General features: G+C 45.5%; 1 protein-coding gene across 1 annotated transcript in view; it reads left to right on the top strand.

Moving 5' to 3' along the window:
- Positions 1–10946, top strand: part of INSYN1 (inhibitory synaptic factor 1) — a 52446-nt gene extending 41500 nt beyond the window's left edge. Inside the window, exons 3-4 of the mRNA XM_081964677.1 lie at positions 8799–10133; positions 10183–10946. Coding sequence (XP_081820803.1) covers positions 8799–9488 — 690 coding nt within the window. The 3' untranslated portion in view covers positions 9489–10133; positions 10183–10946. The remainder of the gene's footprint in view (positions 1–8798; positions 10134–10182) is intronic.
- The last annotated feature ends 1837 nt before the right edge of the window (positions 10947–12783 follow it).

Below are 12783 nucleotides of genomic sequence, written 5' to 3'. Positions count from 1 at the left end.
CGTTTGTCTCCACCCTAAAGCCCTCTGTTGTCAGGTGAGAAGAGTTTCAATTCATGTTCATGCCTATAACACAAGAATCTAGTCAACCATCAGCTATCAAGATCCCAAGTGATACATCCCCTTCGATAAGAACTCCGAGACAGGCATATTCCTCAAAGAACATTTTATTGGGACGTATCCAATTGGCACAGACTTGGTGGGAAACCAGCTCTAAGTTCCCAGCGGTTTTTCACCCAATTAAAAGTAAAACTTTGGCCACGTCCCCCCCAAAGTCTCCAGTTACACGGTCCAATCAGCATGCAGTCCATGCCAGGTGACCACAATCTCCACCTTTCGAACACCTGCACCAAAGGTGTGTTCCTACCTATTCGGTCCGGTTTAGCCCAATAGGTAGTAACTCCGGCAGACACGTGAATGTACCAGTTCTGATTGGTGGTGCCATCTTGATTTTCTGTTCTGCACATGCGCAGAACGATCTTCATTGAAAAAGGTACATTTTATTCGTTTCTTAATGCTGCTGCCTTTACAGATCATTTTAAATAAAAATGCACACCTGCGTGGAGGGTACCTCGGGCGTGCACGCACAATTTTGTTTTACTATCGGACCGGTAGTAATGGCAGCTGGGACCTACCCCTGACCTGAACCTATGTCCTTGATTCCCTGGGGAAAGAATTGTATTTTGGCTACAACACCCCCGCTATCTCTACACACACCCCTCCCTGGCCCCTTCACTCCAGACTGTGTCAGCAGTGAGAAGAGAAACCTCCTTAGAGGAAAGCTACAAGAAGAATGCGGGACGCGGTGACTCAGTGGCTAAGATGTTGAGCTTGTCGATCAGAAAGGTTGGCAGTTCGGCGGTTCGAATCCCTAGCTCCGTGTAATGGAGTGAGCTCCCGTTACTTGTCCCAGCTTCAGCCAACCTAGCAGTTCGAAAGCATGTAAAAAAATGCAAGTAGAAAAATAGGAACCACCTTTGGTGGGAAGGTAACAGGGTTCCGTGCACCTTCGGCATTTAGTCACGCCGGCCACATGACCACGGAGACGTCTTCAGACAGCACTGGCTCATCGGCTTAGAAACGGAGATGAGCCCCCTAGAGTCAGGAACAACTAGCACATATGTGCAAGGGGAACCTTTAACTTTACAAGAAGAAAATGGCCACAGTTCGGACAACTTCAGAGTTGACATCAGCACTAAATTGGGGCTAGAGAAGAGTTAATGGAATTCAAGAGGGTTGGACTTGAGTCGCTTGTGGGAACATTATGATTCCAGGCTGATTCCTCTCTTGACTCCACCAGCAGTCTCTGCCTCTTCTTCTCCTACATGGCTAGAATTCCAGCCACGGATTCTGAAATCCTTGTGGCATTATCATGAGTCAATCCGCCACCGTGCTCTACATCAATAATTACCTTGCATTTCCAAAAATGGTTCCCCATCATTCCTGCTCATCAGCGAGGGCTAAAAATGTGTCGAACATGTGTAATTGTCCTGTGGGTGATTTTTCATATTACCGACCACCTGACTGCAAGTTTTAAAACAGCCCCAGGCAGATGAACGTGTTCGATTTCCCCGAGGAAATCATTCTTTCAGTTCCAAGTTCAACCGGCTTGTTTTCAGACCCCTAATGAGTTTCATCTTGCCTTTGAGCAGAAATGAATATTCAACGCCACCTTTGGATGCAATGAATTTCCCACAGACGCTCGGTGGGGAGGGGGCACTGAATGTAAATGCCAGGTTTTGGGGGGTCCCTAGTGAGGAAGCTGGAGAATTGTAGTTGTTGTAGTTAGTTGCGAAGTCATGTCCAACCCATCGCGGCCCCAAGGACCACGTTCCTCCAGACCTTCCTGTCCTCTACCATCCCCCGGAGTCCATTGAAGCTCACGCCGACTGCTTCAGTGACTCCATCCAGCCACCTCCTTCTCTGCCCTCCCCTTCTTCTTTTGCCCTCCATTGTTTAAAGCGGTTTAAACAAGGTTCAAATTGCCCACATTAAAAATCAAGTTGCCCCCTATATTATGTATGTATGTATGTATTTGTGTTACATATTGTGTTTTCTGTGATGAGCCGAAGGACAGAAAGAGGGAGGAGTGAGCTCCCTCCCATATTTGGGCATACCAGGGGTTGTAACACAAATACATACCTATTTCCCTGGCTTAGCTGATAAAGGAGGAGAGCCTGTGGTGTAGTGGCTAACAAATCTGCCTAATATGTGACACATCCCAGGTTCAAATCCCAGTAAGGGTATGGCTAGCTGATGAGAGCTAAATAGCTTGAAATGGATCCATACTAGTCTCCCTTTATTTATTTATTTCCATCTTTTTTCTGGCCCCTGCGGCTGCCAATTCATCCTATTTTCTCTCTCCTCTCTCTCTCTTTTGCACATTCCCCATTGAAAGCTATCTTGTTAAAAACATTGGGTAGTCCCCGTTAGTCATTTTTCAGGGTTTAACTCCTTTGCCAGCATCTCTCAAAGTGGGAGATCGGAGAGTGGGAAATCTCCAGAAGACCAGCAAAGCAATCTAGATGCTACCCCCTAGCCAGATTCCCTTTTATTTAGTTTTTACATCCTTCTGCCTCCTAAGGGAAGCCCCTTCTATTTCATTTCCCTTCCGGAAGCAGGATCCTGCCCTCTGCTCCGTGGTCAAGCCACCATTCCTCTCCTGCGAACGTTCAAGAGTCCCTTCTCTCCCGACGCTTGAAGTACCGTGCAGGGAACGCATGAATATTTATTAACCCAACCAAATGTGTAAGGACATAAGTAGGCATTCATTATTCAACATGACAAGGGCAGCTAAATGTGTTTGTATTCAGGGACCTGAGTTGGAAAGCTGGACAACTTTGGAGATACGTAGACGACTCGGAAGGTTCGGTGGATCAAAGGCTGATTTTGAGAAAAGCGGCAGAGGTTGGAGGCCTGAGTTGGCTTGTGGTAAAAGCAGCGAAGGCCAGCAGTAACGGAGGACAGAATCCTGCCAGGTCAAGGCAAAAGACGAAGCAGAGCAGAAAAGCAATGCTTTCTGCTCTGCAAATATTATTCAGTACAGTAGTGGTATTCAGCCGGTTCAAAGCGGTTCCAATGAACCAGTAGTGGTGACCTGCACCCTGGCTCTATGCCACCCTATTTAGCTACGTTTTCTAAGTCACGTGCATGCATGCAAACCCTGCGCATGAGCAAAGCACATGGGTGGGAGGCATGCATGCTTATGACGCATGCGCTCCCAGTTTCAGTGTGCGGCAAACCAGTGGTAAAAAGGTTGTGAAACCCACATCTGATTCAGTAGTAGTGTGCTTAGGAACATGGAGGATTCCCGTTTACTGTCAACCCAGGGATCAACCCATTTACTGCATACCTTTCCTCAACAGAATTACTGTATTTTTCGGAGTATAAAATGCTCCAAAGTATAAGACGCACCTAGCTTTGGGGAGGAAAACAATTTTAAAAAATCTATCTCTGCCTCCCAGCAATTTGCCTCCTTGTAGCAACCAACAAACAACCTGTTTCAGTTTCAGTTTAGCCTGATTAGCACAAGGGGGGGGGGGAACTGCCTCTGCCTCCCATCAATTCATCTCCTTGCAGCAAACAGCTGTTTCAGTTTCAATTTCAGCACAACCTGATTAGCACAAGCAGCTGATTGTTGGTTGGATCAGCCTCCCAACGATCAGCTGTTTCAGACTGCAGGGATTGCCATAGCCTATTGCTGCCTCCGCACGTCCCGTTTTCAGCCTCCGCATGCCCCGTTTTCAGCCCTGCGTGCCCCATTTTCTGCCCATTCCAAGTGCCGGGGATCAGAATGGGCAGAAAATGGGGCACACAGAGGCTGAAAACAGGGCTTGCGGAGACGGCAATAGATGATGGCAACCCGGCAGCCTGAAGCAGCTGGTGGTTGGGAGGCCGATCCAACCGACAATCAGCTGCTTGTGCTAATCAGGCTGTGCTGAAGCTGAAACTGGCTGTTTGCTGTTTGCTGCAAGGAGGCAAATTGCTGGGAGGAAGAGGCCAAAGATGGGGGCCAGCAAGTGGGTGGGACTACTTTCGGTGTATAAGACGCACCCAAATTTTCACCCTCTTTTAGGGGAGGGAGTGCATCTTAATACTCCGAAAAATGCAGTACACAACTGTCAGATCACCCCAAAAGTTCCGGAAAGCCCAGCCAACAAAACCCAAGATTAACAGTAACCATGCTTGGTCTATTGTTAAGCTGCCAGGTTTCCGCTGACCTGCTCCAGTGTTCTGTGTGAATAAACTCCAAGGGTTGGACGTGGTGTCCTTCTGACGTCCGTCACCTTTTGTAAAGGTAGCCCGAACTCTTTGTTTTTAATATTCTTAATGGGCAACCCTTGCCTTCAAAACAAGCCTATTGCCTTTGCCGATATTTTCAATTTCCTTGTAGGGTTTCGTTCAAGACCTTCCTTTGTTATTCAGACCCTTTTCCGCCGAATTGTCTCATGCCTTTGAGTTGATCTATACTTTTCACAGACTGACATTTGGTTAATTTTTATCTGCCATCTGCTGTTTCAGTGCTGCAGAAAAAACCAAGATGACTGCGGCACTAAAAAGAGATTTATTCCAGCAAAAGATTATGAGCCTCTCTCTTCCCCCCCCCCCCCTCTCTCCATCCCGTGCAGGGAATATCATCCTGCGTTGACATGGAAGTGCGAATGAATCCCTCCTGAAATCGCTTCTCTGGTTGTTTCTTCCTTCTAACTTGGGCTGACGGTCATGGCTTTTCCGGAATGAATTCTCCCTGGGATTGTTTTTTTTAAGATTCATTAAAATAATCTGTCATTTCTGACCTTCCTTCTTTAATAGACAGAACGGCGTATTGGAGTGCATCTATTGGTGGGCAGCCTGCATTCCTGTGAGAACCGCTTTTAAACAGCCTTTCTTCTTTTTTAAAACAAAAAAAGTTTTATTCAACGTATTTAAACTTTAAAAAACAAAACACAAATTTCCACTCGGTGAAGCATTTCCCTATCGGTATCGTTCATATCGTTCATATTTACATAAGTTCGACTTCTGTAGTTCACTCTTCCATGTTAGAGTCATTTAGATTGTAATAATATTTACAAATAGATACAGTATTGTCGTATTATTGTAGAGATTACCTCCTTCTTCTTATACAGTAGTTTTACATCTATCCCGGTGACAGTGAACCTTTTCAACCCCGAATACCCAAACTGGAATATGCATGCATATGTGTTTGCATGTAAATGCACCAGAAACCTGAAGACTGCTGGCCAGCATGCAACATGCCTGTTTTTTGGCTGTTTTGGGGGGCATTTTCTGGGTCATTTTCGGCCTGTTTCCTGGCCATTTTTGTAATGGTCTTTTCAGGTGCAAGCTTGTCTTCGGGGGTGCCAGAGCCCTGGAAAAATACCCTGAAAACATTCCAGAAAATGGCCCAGTTCCGGGACGTTTTCAGGCCATTTTTCGGCGCTCCGGCGTTCACGAAGACCAGCTGGCCAGCGTCCATGTGCATTCCAGAAACCAGAGGAGCAGCTGGCGATGGCGCATGTGCCCACAGAGAGGGCTCTGTGTGCCACCTCTGGCATGCATGCCATAGCTTCGCCATCATGGGTCTATCCTCTAGCCATTTATACCATATACTCCAAACTTTATAGTACTCCGATTCTTCTCTGTCTTTCAGTTCGATGGTCAACCTATCCACTTCTGCACACTCAAGTACCTTTCTTATTATCATTGCATCTGAGGGGATATTATTCTGTTTCCAATATTAAGCAAAGACGATTCTGGTTGCCGTTAGTCTATGTAGTATTATATATTGAAATTTTTTACACATATTTCCACCTAATATGCCCAGTAAGAATAATTCCGGTTTCAATTCGATCTTTTGTTCTGCAATTTCTTCCAACCATTCCTTTATTTTAAGCCAATACTTCCTAGCTTCCGCTACTTATGGTAGAAGGTTCCCTTTAAACAGCCGTGTTAAAAGGTACTTCTTGCTTTAAATAAATTCCTTTAATGTATGCGGTATTAAAATGCAAGGCCTTCCAGAGAAACCTCTTTTTGAATGCCACATTCGGAAATATGGCCCTTTTTTATGGACTTCCTCCTCTAATCACTTATTTTGGTGTAGATATTTCTATGGGTAGACACAAGAGGACTCCGTTGAGTCCATGGTTAGATTTTGACGGACCTCATAGATCCAGCTGCAAATTATACATGTGTGTGTGTGTGTGTGTTTTCTTTTACCTTCCCGCTCTCTGGGTGTTGGGTAAGGGAGACATTTGACTTGCTATTCTGATCCACAAGAATTTAATCTGAAGTCATATTTATGTTTCAGGACCACAGACAGCACAACTTGGGTGGGGTAAAATAGAGACTGTCTGTGGGACAGATTTAACAGAATAAAAGAGTTGGAAGGCACCTTGGAGGTCTTCTAGTCCAACCCCCTGCTCAGGCAGGAGACCCCACACCATTTCAGACAAATGGTTATCCAACAACTTCTTTAAAACCTCCAGTGTTGGAGCACTTACAACTTCTGGAGGCAAGTTGTTTTTCCATTGATTAATTGTTCCAGCAACCGTTCTTCTATGTTTTAGCCTTCAGTCCCCTAATCATCCTTGTTGCTCTTCTCTGCACTTTCTCCAGAATCTCAACATATTTACTTTAATATTTGAACCTGAAGTTATGACTGAGATTTATCTTAACATATGAGCATGAATATGTGAAGAGAATTCTCTTCTTTTGGTATTATATGAAGTTTCCTTGCCAATAACAACGGTTAGGATGATTAGGTCATCCCCTCTTTACAAAATCTTTCAGCTCCATCTTAGAGAAGAGCTGCATTCTATCTCTTTGTACTAGGCCCCCGTAGCTTGTCTTGACTTGTGTAGCTATCATTTAAATTCTCTCTGATGGTTCAGTTAATTGCATAACTATATTCTCCGTGGTGGAGCAGAAAGTGATAAGCTGTGACTTTTCTTTTCATCTCTCTCTTTTTTTTTCATTTTGTAGCAACCCACAGCACCTTTTTTATTAAAAATAGACAAACAAATAGAAAGAAGAAAAGGAATCAGTTATTGGAAGCTTGGCATTCTGTGTTGACAACTATTAACATCAAGATTGATCTCCCCCCTCACCCTCCTTCATTTTAAAAAAAGATTCTCTTCTAAATAAAGGCTAATACATATGAAGAACGGTTGCAGGAACTGGGTATGTCTAGTGTAATGAAAAGAAGGACGAGGGGAGACATGATAGCAGTGTTCCAGTATCTCAGGGGCTGCCCCAAAGAAGAGGGAGTCAAGCTATTCTCCAAAGCACTAGAGGGCAGGACAAGAAGCAATGGGTGGAAACTAATCAAGGAGAGAAGCAACTTAGAACTAAGGAGAAATGTCCTGACAGTTAGAACAATTAATCAGAGGAATGATTTGCCTCCAGAAGTTGTGAATGTTTTTAAGAAGATGTTGGATAACCATTTTTCTGAAGTGGTGTAGGGTTTCCTGCCTAAGCAGGGGGTTGGACTAGAAGACCTCCAAGTTCCCTTCCATCATTCTATTCTATTCTATTCTACTCTACTCTACTCTATACCTTATTCTATTCTATTCTATTCTTTTTTCTAATATATTCTATTCTATTCCATTCCCTATTCTATTCTATTCTATTCCTCATTCTATTCTATTTCATTTCATTCCATTCCCTATTCTATTCTATTCCTTATTCTATTCTATTCCATATTCTATTCTATTCTATTCCATTCCCTATTCTATTCTATTCCATTCCTTATTCTATTCTATTCCTTATTCTATTCTATTCTTGATGAAGAGACATTGCCTCTTAAAGCATCACATCCTAATAAGCCGGTGCCTAAAATATATTGCTTTTATTCCCCTCCTTTCACTGAAAACCTTTGCCATGGCCATTCCTTTGTGCCAGCATGGTGCCACCCCTTCCCCTTTCACTTTGTTAAAGAAGAGAGCAAAGCCGCGATGTTGAGGTTGGAGGCATATTTTCTGCTCTCCTCTTGAAAGCGTACAAGATTTTCCCCAAAAGAAATTCTTCACGGTCAAAATGAATTTGGTCTGGGTAGGCTCAAAGTGATTGTCGAAAGCTTAGCTCCTGCTCTAAAAAGCAATCGGCTCTGCATGACTTCGCATCTCCCGTGGTCGCCAGATGCTGGGCAGAGCAGAAGAAGAGTGGAGGTCCAAAGTTTCTGGTGGTTGTTTGGAATTATGTGGCCCCCTACATTGAATAGATGACATTCAATTGATTTGAAGTCCCAGCCTTGCAGAAGGTCAGTGAGGAATCTGTCCGTTGAGTTACCCTACGCCAGGGATTGGCAACCTTCAACACTCAAAGAACCACAAAGGTCCTAGCTGGAAGCCCCCTGTTAATTCTGGAGCTGACCAGAAGTCCAGTTCCCCCACCATAGAGTCTCTTCCTAGTGAGTCATTCTTTTTCCTTCACCAACCGGAAGTCTGGTTCCCACCACCATAGAGTCTCCTCCTAGCATGGTGTCCTTTTTCCTCTGCTGACTAGAAGTCCAGTTCCCCCACCATAGAGTCTCTTCCTAGCATGGTGTCCTTTTTGCTCTACCAACCAGAAGTCCAGTTCCTCCTAACATGGCGCACTTTTTTCCTTTTCCCGACCGGCGACAGGGAGCCACAGCAGAGGGATGAAACAGCCACATGCGGCTCCAGAGCCGCGAGTTGCCAACCCCTGCCCTACATGGAGGCTGCGTTGGAACGGACTTAGAGCAGGTGAAAGCGTTGTCTATGGAGTCACCCCATGATATTCTGCCTTTAACCACCTCCCCTTTCTCTCTGCCCTCTCTCTAGGTGGTCAGCCAGATTGACAAGCTGACCGCAGACTTCGAGTTTGAGCTGGAGCCCGACGATTGGACGACCACCACGGTGAGCAGCACCTCCAGCAGCGAGAAAGGTGGAGGCCTCTTTGACCTTGGGCACCTGGATTTCATGACCTCAGACATCCTTTCTGACAGCTGGGAATTCTGCTCCTTCCTCGAGGCCTCCACCCCTTCCGATTCGGGAGACGGTTCCGAGCAGCAACAGTCACAACCCCAACAGCCGCCGGGGCATCAACCCGACTACCAGCTGATGAATGGTGGGGTGTTGCTCTACAACGGACCCCGGATTGAAACCCCAGACTCTTCCAGTGAGGAAGCGTTCAGCTCCATACCAAGTCACAAACCTCACCCTCAGAGGACGCCGGGCACCAGGGAGCGGGTGCGTTTTAGTGACAAAGTCCTCTACCATGCTTTGTGCTGCGATGACGATGAGGAGGCGGACAGCGGGCCCCTTCCGGACGACCCTCCGGAAGAGCCCAACGAGGCAACTCCGAAGGGGGCATTAGTGGTCAAGACGGCAATGCGGCGGTCCCCTCACCTTGGTAGCGGCCAACTGCGGAAGCTGACACGCAATAGCAGCACCCAAACGGTGTCGGACAAAAGCACCCAGACTATTCTCCCTTATATTTCGAACAAGCAGAAAATCGATCAGAAGAACTGAGGACCAGCAGAGGGAAGGGTGGGCTGGGCGGAAGAAGGAGGAGGAGGAGAAGCTGCAGCGAGAGAGATCTATAAACCGATAGATAGATAGGTAAATTTCTCTCTATATTTAAGTCAATAAATAATCATGATATGATGAAAAAAAAGTGGAAACGGGATATCATCTGACTACCTAACCATCATGTAAAGACTCAGGGAATTTAAACTGCTTTGTTTGTCGAATGTCGTGTTTCTCCCAGTCCATGCATTGCCTATTTATACAGAAAAGGAAACACGCCTGACGCCGTTTCGCGTCGCAAAGCAGAGTGGGGATCTCTTGAAGATGAGGAAGATCCACAACTCCCAGGTTTTTCAGAATAAGCATGTTTTGACAAACTATCTTTCCACCCCCACTCCTGCTCCGCTGGTTAATGGTTGTGTGATATCGACTAAGATAGAGGAATTGACTAATGGGGTGGGGAGAGACAGAGATAGATTATGGATAGAGATGGATGGATGGATGGATGGATGGATGGATGGATGGGGAGATGGATAGAGGTAATTATGGATGAAGATGAATGGATGGATGAATAGATAGATAGAAAGAGATGGATAGAGGTACATTATGGATAGAGATGGATGGATGGATAGAGAGAGATGGATAGAGGTACATTATGGATAGAGATGGATGGATGGATAGAGAGAGATGGATAGAGGTAGATTATGGATGGAGGTGGAGGATGGATGGATGGAGAGATGGATAAAGGTAGATTATGGATGAAGATGGATGGATGGATACAGAGAAAGAGAGATGGATAGAGGTAGATTATGGATGGATGGATAAAGGTAGATTATGGATAAAGATGGATGGATACAGAGAAAGAGAGATGAATAGAGATAGATTATGGATGGAGATGAATGGATGGATGGAGAGAGAGATGGATAGAGGTAGATTATGAATGAAGATGGATGGATGTTTGGATGGATGGATGGATGAAAAGAGAGAGATGGATAGAGGTAGATTACGGATGAAGATGGATGGATGGATACAGAGAAAGAGAGATGAATAGAGGTAGATTATGGATGGAGATGAATGGAGACAAACAGATGGAGAGGGAGGAAGAGGGAGTAAGGAACCTAGATCACACCATTATAGCTTCTATTTTGATTTTTTTGGGGTGGGGGGCTTCCTAAGTCTTCCCACTCTTCTGCAGCCCCAGAATTCACCATCCAAAGTCACAGTCCCCCTAAACCCTTGTTAGCTAGCCCTTTATTTTTAAGATGGGGGTGAAAAGGAACATCCAGTGCACATATCTATTTTAAAAGTAAGTGGATGCTTAAAGCAGGCTAGGATCATGTAGAAATAAAGTCCCCAATGCAGAAAAAAAAATATTCTCCTTACAACACTCTGCCGGACCAAACGGTTTCCTTTTCTGAAGTTCTTCTTACTTCTTACGAAGTTTGGGGGGGGGGGTGTTTGAGAGACGCAAAGGGAGGATAATTAAAAGGGAAGCCACAAATTGGGTCGGTAAGTGACAACTTTTCCTCCTTTGAACTTTTTCGACCACCACAACCACACAAAAAAAATTTAAAAAGGGAATTCTAGAATGATAAACTGTCACGACCGAGACCTCCTGGGCTTATTTGCTGCCTCCACCCTCCAAAGAGCTTTTCTTCTGAACTGTGTTTATTTAAGGCTGGAACCTCAAAGTCAGAGAGATGCCTCCTGGCATCTGCTTAGCATTACTTATTTCCCGATGTCTGGTTTATTATTTATTTCCTTTCCATCCAATTCCTCTGCAGCAGCCTCAAAAAACTCTCCTTTCTTACTTCTTCCCGCTTTCTAAGCAGCTTCCCAGCCAGTGGTGGGATTCGAACGGTGGAGCAACCGGATCGCTGAGCATTCGCTTTGCTCGTGCACTCGTGCAATGCAGAGGTGGTATCCAGCCGGTTCTGACAGGTTCGGAGAACCAGTAAATACCATCTCTGACTGGCCCCACCCCATCTATTCTCTGCCTCCCGAGTCCCAGATGATCAAGAGGGAATGGAGATTTCACAGTATCCTTCCCCTGGAGTGGTGGGAATGGAGATTTTGCAGTATCCTTCCCCTGGAGTGAGGAGGGAATGGGGATTTTGCAGTATCCTTCCCCTGGAGTGAGGAGAGAATGGAGATTTCACAGTATCCTTCCCCTGGAGTAGTGGGAATGGAGATTTCGCAGTATCCTTCCCCTGGAGTGGTGGGAATGGAGATTTCGCAGTATCCTTCCCCTGGAGTGGTGGGAATGGAGATTTCGCAGTATCCTTCCCCTGGAGTGAGGAGGAAATGGAGATTTTGCAGTATCCTTCCCCTGGAGTGGTGGGAATGGAGATTTCGCAGTATCCTTCCCCTGGATTGGTGGGAATGGAGATTTTGCAGTATCCTTCCCCTGGAGTGAGGAGGAAATGGAGATTTTGCAGTATCCTTCCCCTGGAGTGGTGGGAATGGAGATTTCGCAGTATCCTTCCCCTGGATTGGTGGGAATGGAGATTTTGCAGTATCCTTCCCCTGGAGTGAGGAGGAAATTGAGATTTCGCAGTATCTTTCCCCTGGAGTGAGGAGGAAATGGAGATTTCGCAGTATCCTTCCCCTGGAGTGAGGAGGGAATGGAGATTTCGCAATATCCTTCCCCTGGAGTGAGGAGGGAATGGAGATTTCGCAGTATCCTTCCTCTGCCACGCCTACCAAGCCACAGAACTGATAGTAAAAAAAAATTGAATCCCACCACTGAATGACATCCTTCTGCTGCCATTTTGACTGTTTTGAGACACAAACACACACACACACACACACACACACACACACACACACACACAGAGTGCTGTTAACAGGTAGTCCTTGAATTATGACCGCAATGGAGTCCAACGTTTTGATTGCTAAGGGAGATGTTTGCTCGGGGCATTGCCCCATTTTATGACCTTTCTCACTCCTGTTGTTAAGTGAATTGCTTCGATTGTGAAGATCATCACGTGGTTGTTCAGAGAAGCTGCATTCCCCCATGGATTTGTCTCATCGTTGTGATCACATGACCCCGAGATGCTGTGACTGTCATAAATAGGAATCCCAAGAGTCTGATCACGTGACCATAGGGATGCCTTGATGGTCGTAGGCATGAAAGACGGTCATAAGTCACTTTTCTTAGTGCCATTACAACCTTGAATGGTCACTAAACGAACTGCTGTATGTCGGGGACTACTATACTCTTAGTGTACCGTAAGAGAAGCTTTTTTTAAAGGCCTGTAATTATTTCTTGGAAGTTTTAAAGAAAAACGTGAATAAC

Source organism: Natrix helvetica (genome assembly GCF_964273705.1).
Source record: "Natrix helvetica genome assembly, chromosome: 12".
Lineage (NCBI taxonomy): Eukaryota > Metazoa > Chordata > Lepidosauria > Squamata > Natricidae > Natrix > Natrix helvetica.
Note: the sequence above shows the minus strand (reverse complement) of the source record. Positions and strands in the feature narration are given on the sequence as shown.